The following is a 22,766-nucleotide window of genomic DNA, read 5'->3' as shown; positions in this document are numbered from 1 at the left end:
GCTCAGGTCCCATGTTGCTGTGGCTCTGGCATAGGCCGGCAGCTACAGCTCCAATTAGACCCCTAGCCTGGGAACCTCCATGTGCCGTGGGAGCGGCTCAAGAAAACACAAAAAGACAAAAAAATAAATAAATAAAAAATAAGAGTTTAGTTCTATATCACTGCTATTGAAAATTTGTATTTGTTTAATAATTTACAGGCCGAAGCTTTTTTTTTTTTTTTTTTTTGCTCAAAATACATGGTACCTGGGAGATGAGGTTTAGTGATATGAACTGAAAAGTTCCCATGCCAGTTAGCAACAAGTGATGCACAAGGCTCCTTGGTGAGGGGAGATGACTGAGTCTATTGGCAACAACATCTGAATTTGCACTGAGTGAAGGACTAGAAAGCAGACAAGGCTGAGTGCTTATGGCCCTATGTAAAGAAACTGGCCTGTGATGGGAAGGGAGGAGCATGACTGGGGACAATACAGAGCAAAGGGAGTGGGAGAATACCGCCTCTTTCAATGGCTGAAGCACCACAGCAGACACTGCTACTGACCTGCCCAATCAATATCTATTCTCCACTCTCAGTCACAGCATCCCACTTTATTCCAAGTGGCAACACGCCCAGCTCACAGGCAAGGGCTCCCACACTGCCTGTCAGCGGGGGGTAACCAAGGAGATAGAATCCAAAGCTGCAGTTTGCCATCTAGTACAACGCCCTAAGAACAACCCTGATGACTGGGCAGCTGCTGTGCTCCCTTCGGGCAGCTCCCCAAATCCCCCTTTCACCTCCTCACCGTTTCCCTTGACTTCCTTTTGCTTTCTGCTTGGAACAAGCATTTGGACAACGTGGCAAGTTGAAGGAGGAAGCCAGTGCTAAGGATGGTGGGGTAAAGAGTGAAGTAGACCGGGTCCGTTGTGAGGCCAAGAAGTCACCAGGCCAGCTCTCGGGCAGTCCATTAGGGCGGAAAAAAAACCCTTTATTCTGTTCCACCAACTGCCATTGCTGGCCACACACAATTTCTACCTGGTAATGCAATCATGTCAAGCTTTCTGTTTCCTTCAAGAAGTTTTGTTTGCTTGTTTTTTTGGCGGCCACCCCAGCATATGAAAGGTCCCAGGCCAGGGACTGAAATGGGGCCACATCAGGGACCCAAGCCACTGCAGTGACAATGCTGGATCCTTAACCCACTGCGCCACAAGAGAACTTCCTATTCCTGCCTCTCTTGGCTGAGAAAATAGTAACAACAAGGTCATCAGGCGCTAGTACCCTTTAACTCCTGCCTTCACTCCTCCCACCTTAAATTCCCTCCCACCTCATAGACCTTCTGTCCAAGGCCAAGCACTGGACCCAGGCTGGGCTCCTCTCTCCCATCGTCCTGACATCCCTCTCCCTCCACATCAGTCGGGTCTCCCTGTCTCTCCATCCCCGAGACTCAGAGAACTCAATCCCTGTCTTTCAAAAGCTAAACTCTTCCTTACAACCCCAGGACTCCCCTTCACGACTGTCCTATGGCTTTCCTTCCTCTCACGCACAGAGCACTCTGTAGGCACCAGCGGCCCTTCCGAGCTGCCCATCCGTCACCCACACACACTCCCGTGCCTGTCTGTCCCCCCACTTTCCCCACCAATGGCGTCCCACCTGCAGGAGCCCATTCCCCTGAGATGTCAGACCCTAAGCCAGGGCGCCCCAGGGTTCACCCTAGAGCAGGGTGCAAAGGACTGCTTCCCTCCACCCATCTCAGGACCAGCTTCTCCCAGGGCCTTTGGCGGGAGTGCCTGGTCCGAGGGCTCCCACAGGGCGCATGCGCGGGTGCGGTGGGCGGGGCAGGACGGGACAGGGAGTGGCAGGGCGGGGCAGGGAGTGGCAGGGCGGGGCGTCGGGGGCGGGGTCTGCATGAGAGACAGCAAGGGCCTGTCCCCGCCCCCAAAGCGCTTATATAGAGGCCGGAGCCTTTCCCGAAACCATTTGTTCTCCCGTCTCCTAGACTCTTCCAGCGCACCTGGTACACAACCACAGAGGCTCCAGAGACTTCGAGGTAGAGCAAGTACGGGTCTAGAATGGGAGTGCGGGTCGTGCAGGTTATGCGGGTCGTGTGTGTCGTGTGGGGCTCGGGAACAGACTGGCTTGTGGGGAGGGGGGTGTGAGGAGACCCAGAGACCTGGGCCTGGATTCCCAAACCGAGGAGGGGTTGGGCCTGGGGCAGAGGCTGCGGGGCAGGCTGGAGAGGCCTCAGAGAAGGGGCATGCCGCCTGGGCCTCAGTCCCCTCATCAGTGCAGCCTCCAGAAGAGGCCCCTGGTGTTTGGTGCCAGGCACTGGGTTGCCCCGTGTCTCCAAGGCCTCATATCCCCAAGGGGCTGCTGCCTGGGGAGCCTTGACTTGCTCAGCACAACAGGGGCCTGGACCTCTGCTCCCTGCTCCGTGACACAGGGCAGCACCCTGTGTTCCCACCCACAAGGAGCTGGAGGAGAAGGTAAGCGACCTGCCACCCAGGCTCTCACTTCCTGGCCAGGGATCAGAGTCTAGCTGGAGTCTCCACCTCAGCTGCAGCTGGGCAATGGCGGATCCTTAACCTACTGAGTGGATCCACAACCTCATGGATACCAGTCCGGGTTCGTTACTGCGGAGCCACAACAGGAACTCCTATTCCTGCCTCTCTTGGCTGAGAAAATAGTAACAACAAGGTCATCAGGCGCTAGTACCCTTTAACTCCTGCCTTCACTCCTCCCACCTTAAATTCCCTCCCACCTCACAGACCTTCTGTCCAAGGCCAAGCACTGGACCCAGGCTGGGCTCCTCTCTCCCATCGTCCTGACATCCCTCTCCCTCCACATCAGTCGGGTCTCCCTGTCTCTCCATCCCCGAGACTCAGAGAACTCAATCCCTGCCTTTCAAAAGCCAAACTCCTCCTTACAACCCCAGGATGCCCCTTCACTACCTCCCATTCCCTGGCCTATGGCTTTCCTTCCCCTCACGCACAGAGCACTCTGTAGGCGCCAGCGGCCCTTCCGAGATGCCCATCCGTCACCCACACACACGCCAGCGCCTTTCTGTCCCTCCACTTCCCCGCCAGTGGCGTCCCACCTGCAGGAGCCCCTTCCCCCGAGAGGTTGCTCTCCCCAGCATTCAGCAAACGTGTTCATCCCACCTCTGTGCCCCTTCCTCCTCTCAGGGCTGTCTGTCCTCCGCCCAGGCTGGCCTCCTTCCTCTCTGCTTCTCCTCTTCCTTAAGCGTCAGCGGCTCTAGGCCCGAGGATGGAAAGAGACCAGGAGCTCAGAGGAGCAGCCACGACCTGTGTCCTAACTCCACACTCAGAGGAGGGGACGGTGCGGGAGAGTGAGATGGCCAGGAAGGGCTCTGTCCTTCAGAGGAGCCAAGGCCAGGGTGCTTCAGGGTTCACCCGGGAGCAGGATGCAGAGGACCGCTTCCCTCCAAAAGTCAAGGACCAGTTTCTCCCAAAGCCTTTGTTGGGCGCCCCAGGCCTATGGGCTAAGGCGCCTGCGCAGGGTGGCAGGGTGGGGCGGGGCGGGGCCTGCTTGAAAGGCGGGGCTTCCGCGTGGAGCAGATAAAAGCTGGAGCCTCTGCCTCCCCACCCACAGGCTCTCTTGTCTCCGAGGTGAAGAGGTGGAGTCCAGGCACAGGGCGTCGTGCTGCACGCAGAGGCTCCCAGTTCCCGACTTCGAGGTAGAGCAGGTGGGTGTCGAGAACGGGAGTTGCGGTCATGGGTGGCTCAGAACAGACTGGCCTGAGGGGAGAGGGGCGTGAAGAAGCACAGACCCCGGGGCCTGGATTCGCTGTCTGAGGAGGGGTTGGGCCTGGGACAGAGGCTGAGGGGCAGGCTGGAGAGGCCTCAGAGAAGCGGGTGCAGCCTGGGCCTCAGCCCCCTCGGCAGTGCGGCTTCTGGTGCTTGGCTCCCGGCGCTGGGTCACCCCGCACCTGCAGGGCCTCATGTCCCCAAGGTGCTGCTGCCTGGGGAGCCTAGACTTGCTCAGCACGACGGGGGCCCGGGCCTCTGCTCCCTGGGTCGGAACACAGGGCAGCACCTCGTGTCCCCATCCCAGGGTGGCTGAAAGAAAAGATAAGGGACCTGCCACCCAGGCTTTTCAGTTGTGATGGGGGACCAGGATGGCTTTCTTCCTCCACAGCACTTTGCAGGGTTGAGTCCAGCTGCCCTTCCCTAACTCCGAACCTTTGTTTTTCAGCCTGGAAAATGGACTCTTCAGGAAACAACCAGACTTGTGAGGGCAGGAACATCGGACCTTTCTTTCCTGTGCCCCCCGTGACCCCGCAGCCTCTCCTGGGTCCCTGGTTCCAGAATCCCACCTATAATCCACTCTCCATTCCAGGGGCAGGTAAGGAATCTGAAGCCTCAAAGAGGTTCAATGGGATTAGGGACCCTCCCTGTCAACCAAAGCCTGAAGGTTTTCTAACCCCTTTTTCCACGCCTCCCTTCCTCGCCCTGTGCTGACACCAAAGAGATGGTGGCAGCACCGTGGGGCAGTGTTTGTAGTCCAGGGTCGCAGGAAACACTTGAATTCTAGCTTCGTGGCAGTGACTCTGCTGACTCTGCTGAATACTACACATGGGTTCTCACATTTGGCCACAACAAGCCATGGGCGAGGCAGCATTGCTGTCCTTGCTTCCACATGAGGGACTGAGGCTCCCAGTCAGTGACCGGCCCAGGGTCACACAGCAGTCCAACCAGAGTCTCCTCATGCTCTGAGAGCAGGCTGCTTGGCAGAGGTACCTTAGAGCTCCTCGTCCCTGTAATTTCTTCTACAAGGCCTAAAGGTTCTAAAAGCTCTTATGGGGAGGTCTGAAAAGTCCTTTGGAGGAAGACTGACGAGTGAGACTTGAAAATGTTTGGCGTTTGGGGTGTAGATATCTGGGATTTATTTCATTCAGTCCATGGTGGGCAGAGGCTTTAGGCAGGGTGGGGCAGGGGCCTTGGGCAGGCAGGGGGCTCTATGGGGTGATTCTCCCCTCTCACACCTCCCAGTAAGAAAGATAATGTTCAACTTGCTCTTTTGCGTATCCTGCTGTAGGCGAAGCATGTTGTTTATATTATGCAACTTCTCCTATTTGAAAACTAGGTGTAATAAGGAAGGCTTTTGAATTTGTTAATCACTGTGTTCAGCTGAATAGTAGTCATAAGCTGAACAAGGGAGAGGGAGCTGCGCCAGCTTAAGGCCTGTGACCTACCATTAATTCTTCACTGTGTCTCTATCTGGTAGATGGAGGACTAGCACCTCCACATGGCCAGTTCCTTCAAGAAATCTTTTCTATGAATGTTTGCTCTGTCTCTGGAGTTGCCCTAATTAGTACTGATTTTGAAATGCTGTTTTGAAATTATGTGAGGAAGAGTCTGAGTACAATGACTGGGAAGTTTCTGAGAGGAAGAAATTCACATTCTGTCTTAAAACAGGTTCTTCCACACCCTTAAGGTTTACATTATTTATCCTTTCCAGTTGGGGTTTAGGAGAATTAAAGGGCTCAATTCTGGGAGAAGGAATAAGATTTGACAAGATTTTACAGAGAAAAAAATTTATAGGATTAATTGTCTTCTGAAACCTGGAATTTCAGAATTGAAGGCCCTTTGGATTGGCTGTGTGCAGATTGAGCCCCCGCAGGTTTTGTGTTCTTGTAAATTGTGATTGTTCCAGAATTGGAGGTAGCAGTTTTTCCCTGTAACTTCACTGCTGTGAATGATCTACGAGTTCAGTACAAGAGCTTTTTACTGTTTTAGGAGTAAGTGACTTCCAGGCATTTTACCTATCCAGAATCTGAAAAGCTACCACCGTAAAATATTGACATGCAACACACAGTGCTATAGGATTGAGATAGAGGGATTAATTATGTTCTTATAAATGGGGCTGATTTCAGTAACTGCTTAACTTATCTTTGCATCATCTTTGTTTTCTATATAAGATGATTTTGAGGGTTTTTTTGGAATTGGCCAGCATTTCCCCATTTCTCCACACCCTGTGCCTGTTAACTGCCATTCTACTACTGTTTCTGTGATTTTATTTTTTCCAGATTTTACCTAAGAGATTGTTCAGCATTTGCCTTTCTCCAACTGATTTTTCTTAGCAAAATGCCTCAAGTTCCATCTATCTGTTGGCAAGATTCTCTATTTTTTCAGCTGCCTCAGCAGCATATAGAAGTTCCCAGGCCAAGAATCAAATCCAAGCCCTGGAGATGTGACCTATGCCACAGCAGCAGCAACTCTGATCCTTAATCCACTGCACCAGGCCAGGGATTGAACCAGCACCTTCACAGAGACAAGCTGGCTCATTAACTCACTGTGCCACAGCCGGAACCCCAGGATTCTCTTTTTTTAAAGGATTAGGCTCTGGTAGCAGTTTGGTAGCAGGGAAAGGAGGATGTTTCAGAAAAGGGAAGACTCCACCTATGTCTAGGTCCTTATTTTATCACTTACATCTTAATGAGATGATGCAGAGAAAATACAGATATGAATGTGTGGTCATTGTTCTTCACTATCCTGATAAACATCAGGATATTGATAAACCAATGGTAAACCATTCAAATGGTGCAACTGAAGTGAGAATCAGGGGATTATTCAGAAAGATTGTTTTGGGAGCAAAATGGACTATAGATCTGTGAGATATGTGAGAGACAGATTAAGAAAGTTAGCAGGTATTCATTTAAAAATGGGAAGACTTTTAAGCCACTTGCTTTGGTAACTGAAGAAGTAACAGAAGACTAGGTGATAGTCCTTTTGGTGGATTGGAACAGTTGTGTCTCTGCAGGTGTGCACTGGCTGAATGTTGTGACTGGCTGCAGGAGACAAAATGGCTAACCATCCCTTTCTCTTTCTAGGTTTCACAAATGGAAGTCTGTATTTTCCATGTCCCATGGTGTTCATTGAGTATCCTGGCTTCCTCGTCCCTCAGTCCCCATTGCCCACTGCTCTTAACCAAAGACCCATAGTCCCTCTGTTTTATAGCATGGCACCACAATACGGTGGCCACTGCGAAAGAATGAAAACAAAAGACACACAAACAGAAACTGAACCTCAACAGGATGAAAACTTGAATGAAAATGAAGACATGCCCTCAGAAGGGGACAGCCGTGACATAGGAAGGGTGACCAGTAACCCTCCGGATACATTCTCCCCTGAGAATGTAGATGAAAAGAAAGAGGTAGAGAGCAGTAGCTACCCTGAGGGGCATGTTCCCTCCCCTACCAGGTTGGCCCAGGTCGACAAAGTAGATGGGACCACTCAGGGTGACACGAAGCAGTGCTGTGTTGCACAATCTGGCCAATCCCCTGAGTCTGCATCAGAAAGCAGTAAAGGACCATGGTGGAGATATAGTGACTCCTTTGAATCTGATGATGATGATAATTATTCTGATAGCTCTGAGGAGTACTATTTTCATTCCCCTGTAATGTCTGCCCCTACCCCCTTGCCAAGTGAAGTAGGTGAGGGTGTACAACTCCAGGAAAAGCCCCAGCAAATGCCCTCTGGAGGTGAATCTCATAGCCTCTGTGAGAGATGTCATTCCTCCCCTCCGTCCACTGTGTACAGAGTCAGTGAGGGCGTCCAGTGCAACATGGATAAGGATGCAGAGCAGAAGGAGAGTGGGAACCAGGATGAAGATGAGTATGAAGAGGAGGTAGAGAATAACTATGAGGACCACGGGTTCTCCCCTCCCTGGTCGGCCCAGCTCAGCACAGTTGATGAGGGCATCCAGTGCGACATGGATAAGGATGCAGAGCAGAAGGAGAGTGGGAACCAGGATGAAGATGAAGATGAGGAAGAGATTAACTCTGAGGAGCACAGTGTCTCCCCTACCTGGGAGGGCCATTTCAATGAAGTGGATGAGGGCATCCAGTATGGTGTGAGTTGGTTTGAGTCACAGCTAGAGACGTATCCCCACCAGATGCCCTCCAAAGGGAAGGAGACATTGCCAGACTGCCAAGCCAAGAGATCATGGAGAAAACCAGTCGTGAATAGGAAATTAGGTCCAGATGAAGAGCGCATGAAAGATGAGACTGGGGAGGCGTCTAAAGAGAACTTCAAAAGGAGTGAAAAGATTAAAAAGACAGTGAGAGGCAGGAAGCTGAAAGACCAGGGCAGCTTCTCCAATGTTAAGACAGTCTGTTTGTTGAAGAAAAGTGCTGCCTTGAACATGGTGATTCCTGAGGATTCAGGAGACTCTGAGTTGGAAGAGGAAGATGATGAAATGGATGAGGTCGAATGCCTCCTTGAAGAAGTGAGTCTGCAGAGCCCTCTGACAGCTTCCAAAGGAAGGTCTTATCAGAAGGCTGGGAGGATGCTCAGGGTGCCCCCTGAGAGCGCTCTCCCTCCCCAGCTTATTGCCTGGCCCACGAGAAATAAGTACAAGCTGCTGCAAGTTCGTGGTGGATATGAGCGCATCCCTGAGGTGTATCAGTCGGAACCACGGGATGGCTGTGAGAGCAGCGGTGACAGGCTCCGAAGCAAACACACCATGGCCAGGCTGAAAGGCCTGGAGTCCAGGAGAGCCTCCCACAAATGATTGGAATGTAAGTGACCATTTGGTTGTCTGTGACCATTCTCTACTGGGTCCTGGATGCAAAAGCATCCATGGATTTGTAGGATTTCTCCATTATTAGTTCCATTCTTAGCCCTAAAACCTTTTGACTGAAGACATACTAAATAAGCCTACCCCTTCTACTTAAAGGTTTTGGTATTGTCATATCTTAAATCTGCTATTGTCATGAATTTGATTAATGCTTACTGATTTGGAAGTTGTTGTTGTTGCTTTTTAGGGCCGCAGCCACAGCACATGGAAGTTCCCAGGCTAGGGGGTGAATCAGAGCTACAGCTGCCAGCCTACACCACAGCTCACGAAACGCTGGATCCTTAACCCACTGAGCAAGGGCAGGGATTGCCCTCATGACCTCATGGATGCTAGTCGGTTCATTAATCACTGAGCCACTGCGGAACTCCTCCACCAAACTTTTTTGTGAAAAAAATTTTTTTTGTCCTTTGTCTTTTTAGGGCTGCAGTCTCGGGCATGTGGAGATTTCCCAGTCTAGGGGTCTAATTGGAGCTACAGCTGCTGGCCTGTGCCAGAGCCACAGCAAGCCTGTCTGCGACCTACACCACAGCTCATGGCAACGTCAGATCCTTAACACACTGAGCAAGGCCAGGGATTGAACCAGCAACCTCATGATTCTTAGTTGGATTCCTTTCTGCTGCTCCACAATGGGAACTCCCAAACAAATGTCTTTAAAGGCAGCAGCACCCCTTCCTCAAATGCCACCTTATGTAGCTTGGAGGTGCTGCTGCTCTGGTGCAGTGGAGGGTGTGCGCAGAGCTCTACCTGTTCCAGACCCACCCTCTGTGGCCTGGAGCTCCTCTCAGGGCACCTGGATAAAACCTTCCCACCATGACATGACTGAGTCAGGACCCAAAGGGACAGCCCTCCAATGCATCCCTTGTTCCCCATGGCATTTCTACAGGGAATATCCTTTCTGTTACAGGAATATCACCGAAGCATCTTCTCCCAGGCAGCTACGGTCCTGTGCAAGACCACTGCCCTGATCAAGAAGCCTGGAGTCAGAGCACCGCTCTGCCTCTTACCTCGGACACTTACTGGCATATGCAAGGCGACTTCCTCATCTACAGAATAGGGGTCATGCCTTTACTTTAACAGTGCTGTGGTGAGAACAAGTTAATTAAAAGAAGTGAACTCATTTGTAAACAGTGTTCTGTATTCCGTGTGTGTGTGTGTGTGTGTGTGTGTGTGTGTGTGTGTGTGTGTGTGTTAAGGGGTGTTGCTTGAAATTTGTCCGCACTCACACTGCATGACTTTGACTTCTTTCCCCAGTGGCATCCAAAGTCCTTTGGTTGGTGCGCGGGCCAGAAATTCCCTGGCATGTTCATTGCCTGGGACATCTGGTATACAGTCTTCTGGCTTAGCCTCATCTTCCTGGAAAAGGAAGCTCTATAGCAAAGCACTGGAATTCCCTCCCACCTGTCAGAGAACACAGCACCACCTGGCTTTCTCATGGGCTGGAGACCCCTAGGTCATCATAAATTAACCTCTAAGAGCTAGAAGGACAAGTTATAACTGACAGAAAAAGCAGTAACTATACTAGAAGAACTATGCCCCTCAAACAAGGTAGCTGTTCTTAGAGAAAAGTTACTAGTGTTTAAATTGATCTGAGCTCCAAATTCCAATTCTAGATTATAAAAATTAGATCCTAAGATGGCAGAAAGTTTTCTGCTAACTTAAAAGCTTTGGGGAGTAAGGCAAGGCATAGAATTAAATATGTTTTCCTGGAATAATAAAAGCAGACTAAATTATACCTTGAAAGCCACTGTCGTGTTTTGTAATCTCAAACATGTCATATAAGTAAAACAGTTAATAAGTGTGGCCAGCAGTCAGAGTTGCTGTATAAATAAACTGATGCTACATTGCTGTACCACAGCATGCTGGGTTGTAGAACTGAAATTCACCAAAAAAAAAAAAAAAAAAAAAAAAGCCAACTTGGTTTCTTGGGCCAATTTTTTTTTTTTTTTTTGAAAGCAGGGAAAGCAAAAGATTGTAGATAAAATGTGAGGGAAGAGGAGCCATGAGTTAATTATGGGTCCAAACTGTCATTACAGTTGTGGGTAATTTACCTACAGTAACTCCCAATATTGAGAGGCCTATGGGGGTGAGTGATCTAACAAGGATGGGGGCTGCGGAGGGGCCTGGGGTTGGGGCAGCAAAGCCAGAGGTCAGGGCCTGGTGCAGGGGAGGGAGCTGACGGTGCTCTGTCCCAGAGGCTCCCCCTCCCGTGTCCCCTGCAGCTCCTGATTCAAGATCTCCCCCACAGGTCTGTGCTGCCAGCAGCGTGGGCTGCCGGGCTGGCTGCCTCCTGCTCCTCAGCTCTCTGACCGCCCTCTATACCCCACTGACCTCGCTGGACTCAGGGATGCAGGCCTCCTGCTCGGTGCCTGGAGGCCAGGCGGCCCTCAGTAAAGAACTGCTGCTGGAGCGGCAGAGGACTGACTGCGGAACACACTTGCCCTTCCACCAACAGAGCTCTCGACCCCAGGGCCCTGAGGATACAAGTCCTGTCTGTGCTCCCAACTCAGTTCCACTTTGCAGCCCTCTGCCAGAACTTCTGGACAAGGCTTGCAGGTACCAAATGTAGAAAAGTAGCACCGAATGTTTATGTTGATTACAAATTTTTTTATTTTAAATTTTCAAATTGAGATATAATTGACATATAACGCATTACTTTTAGGTGTAATTATGTTCAGTTTCAAGGACTGACACATTTCAGACTATACAACACATGGCATGGGTCTGGCTTTTGAATGTGAGTGCATCATGGGCACAACCCTCTTTTTAAAAAGTAGTAGCAGGAGTTCCTGTTGTGGCCTAGCAGGTTAAGAACCCAACTAGCATCCATGAGGATGTGGGTTCAGTCCCTGGCCCTTGCTCAGTGAGTTACAGCATAGGTCACAGATGCAGCTAGGATCTGGCATTGCTGTGGCTGTGCCGTAGGCCAATAGGTGCAGCTCTGATTTGACCCCTAGCCTGGGAACCTCTATATGCCACAGGTGCAGCCCTAAAAAATGTAGTGGCAAAAGAAGCAGGAGGACTGGACATCTCAGATGTTTCAGTGCCTCTAACAGTGTCTCCATAAGGAAATTTTACTGAAAGAAAGCATCAGGCATGGTAGCTCGTTTCAAAATTCTATCTTGGGAATTCCCATCGTGGGAGTTCCCATTATGGTGCAGCGGAAATGAATCCTCTAGAATCCCTGAGGATGCAGGTTTGATCCTTGGCCTCACTCGGTGGGTCAGGGATCCAGTGTTGCTGTGAGCTGAGGTATAGATCGCAGATGTGGCTCAGATCCTGCGTTGCTATGGCTGTGGCCTAGGTCGGCAACTGTAACTCTGATTCGACCCCTAGCCTGAAAACTTCCGTATGCCATGGATGCAGCCCTAAAAAAAACTAAAAATAAAATTCTGTCTTTGACTCCAAAACTTGGAAATGGGGAGTCCCCAAATGCTACACACAGAAGGTGGGTTCAGATTATTCATTTTCTGGATGTTTGTTTTTTTCTCCTTGGGCCCAGCTTAATTTTCTCAATTTGTGTAGTTAAAGTGTCTCACTTTTAGCATCAGAAAGATATTAATAAATGTTGAAATGTTAAATCATTTATCTAACGGTCAAATACATTGATTATCCCAAGACTGATTTGCGACACTCTCCAAGAAAAAAAGGGGTGCAGTATAGTATGAGATAGTGTGTTCTGTGTGCTTGTACTGTGTATATGGGGAAAAAGAGATTGTGTGCATGTGTTTACACATTTCTATACACACAGACATGGCTTTATAGAATAGTATACCTCTGGAAGGATACCTGAGAGAGGGAGCTTTTTTCTTCACTTAAATTTACTTACGTATAATTGTTTTTAATTGCAAAAGAAAAATGAAATTAATGTTATCTTCCTTAACACCCATGTTGGTGTCAGACCAGGTTAATATATCTCTAAGAGAAAAGCCAAAGATAATGCAGTACTTTGCATAATTTTGGGCCCTTTTATTAATTGTTTCTGTTAGGAGCTCATTTCTGCTACACAAGCTATATAGTTAGAGACTGCATTTTTCTTTTAAAATTTCAATGTTATTTCTCTAATTGCTTCAGGAGTTAAATCTCCATTCTATCTACTACTAACCAACTTGCTATTTCCTCCTACCAAAAAAGAGCACGTGTCTTAAGAGAAACTAGACTATTTTCAGGTTATATGGAATATTCAACTTAAAATCTTACTTCTTATAGAAGTAACCAGTCAATAGTTACTATGCCAGGCACAGGGCTAAGTACTAGAAGGGAGAACTACGAGCATAAGGGTACGCCTAATGAAATCTAGAAAGGCATAAAGTTAAAACTGCTCTCGGGGGAGTTCCTTTCGTGGCTTAGCAGGTTAAGAACCTGACTAGTATCCATGAGGATAAGGGTTCAATCCCTGGCTTCACTCAGTGGGTTAAGGATCTGGCATTTCGGCAAGCTGTGCCATAGGTCACAGATGCGGCTTGGATCCCAATCCCTTGTTTCTGTGGCTGTGGCATAGGATGGTAGCTGAAGCTCCAATTCAACCCCTAGCCTGGGAACTTCCATATGTGGCAGGTGCAACCCTTAAAAAAAAAAAAAAAAATCCTGCTCTCAAAAATCCCTATGTAACTCTTGACAAAAGTACTTCCCATAGTGGCACCCACAAAATGGAGGCCTCATCAGTGACCCAGCTGATGCCTCAAATAGAAACTAAGTTAGCCTGCACCGATGGGAAACGCCTCCGTGTCAAGGGAATCTAAGATACATACACACCAATCACTATCCTCCAGCCGGCCTTACCTAGCTTAGCCTAGCTTACCCTAGATAAGACCTGCTAGCATTATAAGGAAATCCCTAATGTTTTACCTAATCATGTTGTTTGAGTTCCCATAAAACTGAATTACCAGAGGTCCTGTTGTGGCTCAGAGGTAACAAACCAACTAGTATCCATGAGGATGTGGGTGGGTTCGATTCCTGGCTTTGATCAGTGGGTTAAGGATCTGGCATTTCTGTGAGCTGTGGGGCAGGTATGCTACTATTATGGCATTGAGAAACCAATTATTTGATCCGAATGCTTTCTATCAAAAGATTAATAATCAAAAGGGGGAAATTGATTAAAATTCATATTTTATGGCAGGAAAAGAAAATTTTAAATATACTTTTTCCTTTTTATTGCCACATCTACAGCATATGGAAGTGCCCATGCAGGCCTACAGCCATAGCAACACCAGATCCAAATGCATCCATAATCTGTGCTGCAGCTTGCCCCAACACCGGATCCTTAAACCACTGAGGTCAGGGATTGAACCCACATCAGGTTCAAAACCTGCTGGGCCACAACGGGACCTCCTAGATAAAAATTTTTTTCTCTGCCCACCTGGGCTTTCTCTGTCCTTTCAGTGTGTATTATGCTTCTGCACTAACCAGACCTCCCTAGGAGATAGCCTTCCTTCTTAATCTTGTAAAAGGTCCAGGTGACCCAATACTTGCTTTGTATGTGCATCTGGATTGTCTAAAGTGTCAATGTCATCTAATGTGTAACCTTTTGTCTCAAAAATGTGTATAATGATCCTTGACATCTAATGGGCAAAACAGTCCTCAGAGCTTTCTGAAACGTTTCTGGGTTACAATTCTCAGGTTGGTCAATTAAGTTTTTTCCATTTCTTCCTTAGATTGACCACCGATTAATTTTTTTTAACAGGAAGGAACAGTGTCACAAATTCTATGTTACTAAGCCAAGACCTAGATGTGGTTGACAAGTTCAATAGGTTTTCCTCATGGCAGCCTGTTAAGGAACTTGGGTTTCTGTTGTATAGAGGTTAAGCTGCTGAAGGATTTAAAAGCCAAAGTGTCACATGACAGTATGCTGCATTTAATAAATCACTCAAATGTTCTAATGGCTGTGGAGGACAGATTTGATGGAGACAAGCACAAAGGAGGTTGTGTGAGTACAGCAAAGTTTGAGAGCGGTTGGAGTCTTTGAGGGAACCAGCAATTAGCACGCCTCCCCCATGACTGAGTTCTGAACCAATGGAGAAAAAAGGTAAAATGGTAAACAGACAGGGATAAAAATATTTTTATTATTTACAGATGTTAGGTGGATGATGTAGCTTGTATCTGTGGGCTGTAGTTGTAACCTTCTTAGTATGGAACTCCTGAATTATTCAGATTTACCCATCAAACTACAGGAACTGCTGGATAATCTCACACCACTTCGTGTCTTCATGCAGACCTTCCTAAAACTTACAGTTAAGAGCAGAGAACATCTGTTCCCTGAAGGCAACTCAACCCAAAGAGGGAAAAGGAGTTGAGGTAAGCATGCCCAGTTTCCCTCTTCTGATATTTTATTAGATACTCAGTCAATGTCTCCTGGAATAGAAGGAAAATGATAGAGCCAGGTGCATGATGCTAATTAATCTTACTCCATGTAGGAAAAAAAAACAAACACAACACCAAAAGTGGAAAATAAGCATTCTGCCCTTACATTCCCCATCTTTTTGTTTTTTTTTTTTTTTTTTTACTTTTTAGGGCCTCACCCATGGCACATGGAGGTTCCCAGGCTAAGGGTCGAATCAGAGCTGTGCCCACTGACCTATGCCACAGCCACAGATACGCCAGATCCAAGCCAAGTCTGCGACCTACACCACAGCTCATGGCCACACTGGATCCTTAACCCACTGAGCAAGGCCGGGGATTGAACCTGTATCTTCATGGATGCTAATCAGTTTCATTTCCACAGAGCCACACGGGAACTCCCTCCATCTTTTTGTTCTTTTCACCCACTGGGCTTAACCATTAACTCTGAAAAACCAGAGCACAGGCCATAGTGAAGTCATCTCAAAAACCAACCACTGTTCCTTTGGTTATTTTCTTGGGATCCCTGGAAACAATTTAGATTTTGTCCCCAAAGCCTCTGAGAATGGTCAGATAATTAAGGGAGTTCCCTAGTAACTCAGCATGTTAAGCATCTGGTACTGTCACTGCTGTGGCTCTAGTTACAGCTGTTGCATGAGTTCAGTCCCTGGCCTGGGAACTTCCACATACTACAGGTATAGCCAAAAAAAAAATGTAACCTATAAAGAATTCCTACAGATTAATAAGAGAAGTATCTCAATAGCAAAAGCCTTATTCACAAAATACAAATGAGTTCAAAGGAGTTCCCGTCGTGGCGCAGTGGTTAACGAATCCGACTAGGAACCATGAGGTTGCGGGTTTGGTCCCTGCCCTTGCTCAGTGGGTTAACGATCTGGCGTTGCCGTGAGCTGTGGTGTAGGTTGCAGACGCGGCTTGGATCCTGCGTTGCTGTGGCTCTGGCGTAGGCCGGTGGCTACAGCTCCGATTCAACCCCTAGCCTGGGAACCTCCATATGCCGCGGGAGCGGCCCAAGAAATAGCAACAACAACAACAACAAAAAAAGACAAAAAGACAAAAAAAAAACAAATGAGTTCAAAATTACTATTATTATTATTACTTTTTGCTTTTTAGGGCCACGCCCTAGACATATGAAGATTCCGAGGCTAGGGGTTGAATTGGAGCTACAGCTGCTGCCCTATGCCATAGCCACGTCAGATCTGAGCCGCATCTGCAACCCACAGCACAGCTCACGGTAATGCCAAATCCTTAACCCACTGAGCAAGGTCAGGGATCGAACCCACAACCTCATGGTTCCTAATTGGATCTGTTTCTGCTGCGCCACAACAAGAACTCCCAAATTAATTTTTAAAAATTTAGGAGTTCCCGTCACGGCTCGGATTCCCACGTTGCTATGGTTCTGGCATAGGCAGGCAGCTACAGCTCTGATTAGACCCCTAGCCTGGGAACCTCTCTATGCCAAGGGAGCAGCCCTAGAAAAGGCAAAAAGACAAAAAATAAAAATAGAAAAATTTAAACATACCAGGTTTTGCCTATCACAATGGCAAAGAGAGAAGATAAAACAGAGACAATGCTGGTAAATATGTGATGCATACTATGAAAAACTACAACTATATGTAGGTTGGCACAAACTTTTTCTTGGCAACATGATAATAACTTAACTTTTGACTTTATATATTTATGATTTATTCTAAGAAAAACAAAAATGCATAAAGATTTAGTTAGACTACTGTGGCCATTAATAAAGAATAGGCTAAATAAGTCACGGTAAACCCTTTTAATGAAATACTATGCACATATTAATGTCAAAACATTTGACACAGAATTTAAGTTAAAAAAGTCTTGGGAGTCCCCGTCGTGGCTCGTGAATCTGACTAGTATGCATGAGGACGCAGGTTGGATCCCTCGCCTCCCTCAGTGGGTTAAGGATCCATCGCTGCTATGAGCTGTGGCATAGGTGGAAGACGGGGCTTGGATCCAGCGTTGCCTAGCCTAGGAACCCCCATATGCCGTAGGTGAGGCCCTAAAAAGACAAAAAAAAAGTTTTAAATGGGAGTTCCCATTGTAGCTTAGTGGTAGGCAAACCAACTAATATCCATGAGGACTCGGTTTCAATTCCTGTCCTTACTCAGTGGGTTAAGAATTTGACACTGCCTGGAGCTGCAGTGTACATTGCTGACGAGGCTCAGATCTGGCGTTGCTGTGGTAGGCTGGCAGCTGCAACTTCAATTTGACCCCTAGCCTGGGAACTTCCATATGCTTCGGATACGGCCCTTAAAAAAATAAAAGTCTTAAGTGGAGGCTACAAAACTGCATTTGGGAAGAGCAAATTTTTGTAGAAATAAAATGTGTACTGAGAGGATACTGAGAAAGTCTAAAATAGACAAGGTGTGATTAATATTTTCCTTTTTACTTTAATTACTTTTCTACAATGTACATATATTATCCATGTATTTTGTCTTTTTTTTTTTTTCTTTTTAGGGCCAAACCCGGGGCATATAGAGGTTCCCAGGCTAAGGGCGGAATCAGAGTTACAGCTGCCGGCCTATGCCATAGACGCAGCAACTCGGGACCTGAGCCGTGTCTGCAACATAGACCACAGCTCACACCAACACTGGATCCTTAACCCACTGAGCAAGGCCAAGGATCGAACCCACAACCTCATGGTTCCCAGTAGGATTCATTTCCGCTGTGTCACAACAGGAACTCCATATTTTGTCTGTTTTTAATAGGAGTTAATGCAACTTGAATTCAGTAGAAAAATCCTCATTTCAAGGCATCAGAGTTTGAACTGAATTTTGTAAGTAATCATTTCTGGTTTTTTAAAACACACCTGTTCAAAATCAAAGCTCATCACTTTGTTTAGAACAATTTTTGTTTGAAAAATCAAACGGTCGTGTAAGTGAGGAAGCAAATAAACATAAAATGATAGGAAAGCAAGTTGACAAAATAAGTTTTGTTCCGCTAGCTACTACAGTATAATGAATAAAATAACAGTTTACCAAAAACACCTTTATTTTTGTCTTCAAAGAACAAACTATTCTTTTCCCAAGATAATCATGATTAATTTACAAAAATTGACATTAACAATGCCTCTTCAAAGCATTTCCCTTTAACGGGAAACTTGGCTTCACAGAATCCAAATGTTCATTAAAAGTTTAAAAAAAAGTTACATTTTGTTGTCATAAGACAAAACAGAATCTAGCATAAGTGAAGAAATCCATTCATACTTCAGGTCCTTCTCCTCCAGGAACCAGCTGCAAAAAAGGAAAAAGCTTAAAATCATCACTACTACACAATATAAAAACCCCTACTGAGAGCTCCCCATTGACTAAAGCCACACCACTTTGCTCCTCCCCCATATTCCCATTTTCTCCAAGTCACTGCTATTTTACAATGCCACCACCCTCAATACTTAATGTCTCCACAATGACTCTTGGTAAAATAAATGATTAATAATCACAAACTAATCTTAGGCCTAATGTCATCTTTAATGGCTTTAGAGCCCTGACCACCAGCATCCCTTTCCCATTTTAAGTACCACTGGGCCACAAGCATTTAGACAAGTTAGTTCTGTAATCCCTGCCCCATAAAAATGGCTTAACATCTAAATAAAATAGCTTTACTGTATCTTACCATTGTTATATTATTTCCATTTAGCAAAATTTGATCTAACTTAGTAATTCTTCTTCCTTCTGGTGTGATTTCACTAAACAGATTTTTTAAAAAGTCAGGATAAAAATAAAGAAAAAATTAAAACAAAACAAAAAGTCAGGATAAACAGTGATTGTCAAAGCCAACATTTTGATTCCCCCAAAAGGCTAATTATTATATATAAATGAAAACATGAGACAAAAGTTATCCATTGGTTTATTCTTCCCCACAGGGAATAGAGTTGACGGGCTCATCTAAGATCCACATCCACTAGGGCTGATCTTCACTTAAAAAGCTAAAACTTGCCTAGGAGATCAAATATGAAATAAAATGTTTACTATCCTCATTTTTTTTAACCATTCATTTGCTTCTGCTTCCTATCCATTATACCATTCTGTAATCAATTCAATTCTGAAAGCAGATCTACTACTGGTCACAATCTTTATAATTAATATAATTGAGCCATCATTTACATTTTCTATATTCAATTCAAAGTATTAAATACTTTTGATCTGAGCCCTAAGATCCCTCACTGCTTTTAGTGTCTTTTACCTTAAAGCTTTGTTTCCACTAATTTCCTAACAATTAAGGTAATAATCCTACAATCCAATTTTACTAACCTCAGTCATAAAATTTCTATGTTAGTGATTCAAACAGGCAGTGTTTTCTCATACATCATTTTACTGACTCAACAGTGCTACAACTGCCTTAAAGAGAGATTCCCCCTGCCCAATTCTTTAATTTTTAACACTACTCACAATTCAGTGACATCTTCCAGTACCATATCTGAAATTTGGTGTTAAGAAAATATATACCATGTTAAATTTACTCTGGCTTCTGTCTTTGTTCAGTTTTAATTATAACATTGGGAGTTCCCATCATGGCTCAGTGGTTAACAAATCCAACTAGGAACCATGAGGTTGCGGGTTCAATCCCTGGCCTTGCTCAGTGGGTTAAGGATCTGGCGTTGCCATGAGCTGTGGTGTAGGTCGAAGATGTGGCTTGGATACATCATTGCTGTGGCTCTGGCGTAGGCCAGCAGCTTACAGCTCCGATCAGACCCCTAGTCTGAGTACCTCCCTATGCCGAGGGAGCGGCCCTAGAAAAGGCAAAAAGACAAAAAATAAAAATAAAAAAATAACATTTAACATAATGACTCAAATTCAAATTGCTTGCGATTGGTAGGGGTACACACACCCCTTAAAACACTACCACGAATTCCATGAGAATAAATTAATTTTTATTATAATAATCAGTAAGCACTGACTATAGTTCTTACTTTTTTAAAAAAAACTGAAGATGGAGTTCCCGTCGTGGCGCAGTGGTTAACAAATCCGACTAGGAACCATGAGGTCGCGGGTTCCGTCCCTGGCCTTGCTCAGTGGGTTAAGGATCCGGCGTTGCCGTGAGCTGTGGTGTAGGTTTCAGATGCAGCTCGGATCCCGCTTTGCTGTGACTCTGGTGTAGGCCGGTGGCTACAGCTCCGATTCGACCCCTAGCCTGGGAACCTCCATATGCCATGGGAGCAGCCCTAGAAAAGACATAAAAAATAATAACAAAAAAAAATTTTTTAAATTAAAAAACAAAGAAAAACCCATACCCCCACTTTTTAAAAGGATACTGACAAAGTCATCAAATCCGAGAAGCGTGCCAACAATCTCTTTATCACTCTTCATCACAATGTGAATTCTTGATCCTATACACTTGTCTACAAGCTCTATAGATACAGGTTTTTTAAAAGAAAAATAAGTGGGGGGAGGGGTGAAAAAAATTATTTTGCACATTCATTACTTCAAGAAATATGTGAGTACTTACTGGCACTTATTACTTACATATGGTGAAAGATAAACCAAGAAAAGGATTCACTCAAAAACTTCAGGTCTCGGGAGTTCCCGTTGTGGCGCAGCAGAAACGAAGGCCAGCAGCTACAGTTCCAATGGGACCCCTAGCCTGGGAACCTCCATGTGCCTCGGGTGCGGGCCTAAAAAGAAACTTTTTTTTGTTCAATGAAGGAAAAAACTTTCCAATTACCGCCACGTCCACTAACTTAATTACCCTTCAGATACAAAATATTAGAAAAAGACATAACTGTCTTCCCCAGCCCCAAGACGGCTATCCTCTGTTCTCTGAGAGCAGCTTGAATATCTCTTCAGCAGAATTACTGTTACTTGGTATGATGTTTAATTGTCTGGCATCCTGTCTCCTGCGCTGGCATGAATGCTACCTGAAGCTAAGTTACGATGTCTAGTCTACAGATGCGCAAAAACTGTTTGTGGAATAAATGAATGACAATCAGAGCTAATTTCCAGTGTCCCCTTTTAAAGCTCATTGCAGACCCCGCTACCTCTCTCAATAACGGGCCAGACAGACAACAGGGTCTAACCTAGGGATTTTAAATGCCAGGTAGAAGAATGGGACTGCTATCCACTACTGTAAAGGCGAACTCACAACAAAAAAGGCCGACGACGCATTCACTAAGTGTGAACCTTTTCCAGTGACGGTTTGGTGTGAGAACTCAGAAAGTCCTGGCTCAAGAAAACCCTTCCACGCCGAAAAGACGCGGGCGGCCTGAGGCCTCAGAGCCTTAGAGCCCAAAGAGCCGCGGATAAAGAAAACAATTGGTCAGATACATTTCTCTAACACTCAGTCAAGGACTGCGCTGGCCCTCGGCCCGCAACCCTTCAGCTCCCCTCCCCAGCTCCCCACAGGACAACGATTACCTAGAGGTAGCAGCTGCGACGGGTTAGTCGTAGCGTTAGCCGCCATGGCTACGCCGGAAGTGGCCAGCCTCTACCGACGTTGGGAAGGCGAGTTTGAAAGAGCGCGCTTCCGCTTTTTTCCCCTAGCCCGGCCAGGCTCGACCAATCTGAGGCCGAGCGTGCGATCGGGCCAGTCCTACGTGAATCGCTCGGAGTCACTTCTTTCCTCCGCAACGAGATCCGGGGGAATACATCAGTGCGTTGAACATTCTGCGGCCTCAGCAGATACTTTGCCCTCCAAGTTTCCAAGACAAATTAAAGATATCTTGCCTTATAAATAAAATATTCCTCAACCTGGAAGACTGCAAAATAGAAACGTTTGAGTCGTTTGATTTTCCCTGGGTTATATTTCATTTCAACCAAGGATCTTCTGAAGACCAACATAAATATTTTTTCCGCCACTGATTTTATTGTGTTGCAATTTTTGTTAAAAAACAAAAGCAAAAACTTTTTTTTTTTACAGGAATCTACCGCTTTTTTTTTTTTTTTTTTTTTTTTTTTCTTTTTAAGGCCACAGAGCAGATACATGGAAGTTCCCAAGCTAGGAGTCAAATCGAGCTGCAGCTGCCGGCCTAGCCACAGCCACAGCAATGTGGGTTTGAGCCGCAGCTCGCAGCAACAAGGGGATCCTTAATCCACTGAACGACCCCAGGAATCCAACACACGCTCAGGTATACTAGTTGGATTCTTAATCCTCTAAGCCACAAAGGAGAACTCCCTACCTTTTTTTTTTTTTTTTTTTTCTTTTCTTTTCTTTTCTAGGGCTGCACCTGCAGCATATGGAGGTTCCCAGGCTAGGGGTCTAATCGGAGCTGTTGCTGTCAGACTACGCCAGAACCACAGCAACTGCCAGATCCAAGCCACGTTTGCGACCTACACCACAACTCAGGCACAACGCCGGATCCTTAACCTACTGAGCGAGGCCAGGGATCGAACAGGCAACCTCATGGTTCCTAGTCGGATTCCTTAACCACTGAGCCACCACAGGAACTCCCCTACCTTCTTTTAAAGGTTCAGTGTAGGAGTTTCCATTGTGGCTCAGTGGTAAGGAACCCAACCAGTACCTGGGGACAGGGGATTGGATCCCTGGCCCCACACAATGGGCTAAGGATCCGGGGTTGTCATGAACTGCAATTGTAGGTCTCAGACGTGGCTGGGATCTGCTTTGCTGTGGCCTAGGCCAGAAGCTACAGCTACGATTTGATCCCCTAGCCTGGGAACCTCCATAGACTGCAGAGTGCGGCCCTAAAAAGACCAAAGGAAAAAAAGTTTGCAAACCCATAGCTAGCTTTAAAGAAATACTTTTCTGGGGGTTCCCCTCGTGGCTCAAAGGTAAGGAACTGGATTAGTATCCTTGAGGACAAGGGTTCAATCCCTGGCCTTGATAAGTGGATTAAGGACCTGGCCTTGCTCTGAGCGCTGGTGTGGG

At 46.4% G+C, this 22,766-nt stretch overlaps 2 protein-coding genes across 3 annotated transcripts; one reads left to right on the top strand and one right to left on the bottom strand.

Annotated features, from left to right (window-relative positions):
• The first annotated feature begins 1,950 nt into the window (after positions 1 to 1,950).
• LOC110257594 (uncharacterized) lies at positions 1,951 to 9,695 on the top strand. The gene is made up of 5 exons (XM_021079050.2): positions 1,951 to 2,022; positions 3,585 to 3,678; positions 4,188 to 4,337; positions 6,826 to 8,514; positions 9,478 to 9,695. The coding sequence occupies exons 3-4, from the start codon at positions 4,196 to 4,198 to the stop codon at positions 8,505 to 8,507; spliced, it is 1,824 nt and encodes a 607-aa protein (XP_020934709.2). The 5' UTR covers positions 1,951 to 2,022; positions 3,585 to 3,678; positions 4,188 to 4,195; the 3' UTR covers positions 8,508 to 8,514; positions 9,478 to 9,695.
• An 8,226-nt stretch (positions 9,696 to 17,921) lies between these two features.
• On the bottom strand, positions 17,922 to 21,367 carry LSM5 (LSM5 homolog, U6 small nuclear RNA and mRNA degradation associated). 2 transcript variants are annotated; one of them, XM_005673272.4, is made up of 5 exons: positions 21,299 to 21,367; positions 20,200 to 20,295; positions 19,337 to 19,364; positions 18,561 to 18,633; positions 17,922 to 18,181 (listed from the first exon to the last, which is right to left on the bottom strand). In XM_005673272.4, exons 1-5 carry the CDS (start codon positions 21,342 to 21,344, stop codon positions 18,149 to 18,151), a joined length of 276 nt encoding a protein of 91 aa, XP_005673329.1. In that variant the 5' UTR covers positions 21,345 to 21,367; the 3' UTR covers positions 17,922 to 18,148. The 2 variants fall into 2 exon arrangements, with proteins under 2 accessions (XP_005673329.1, XP_005673330.1); XM_005673273.4 differs by lacking the exon at positions 18,561 to 18,633.
• Positions 21,368 to 22,766: the final 1,399 nt, after the last annotated feature.

This window comes from Sus scrofa, chromosome 18 (assembly GCF_054392235.1).
Source record: "Sus scrofa isolate SSC_HxYL_T2T_F1_AM1 chromosome 18, Sscrofa_HxYL_maternal_Yorkshire_Landrace_v2.0, whole genome shotgun sequence".
Taxonomy (NCBI): Eukaryota; Metazoa; Chordata; class Mammalia; order Artiodactyla; family Suidae; genus Sus; species Sus scrofa.
This window is presented reverse-complemented; position numbering and strand designations above follow the sequence as displayed.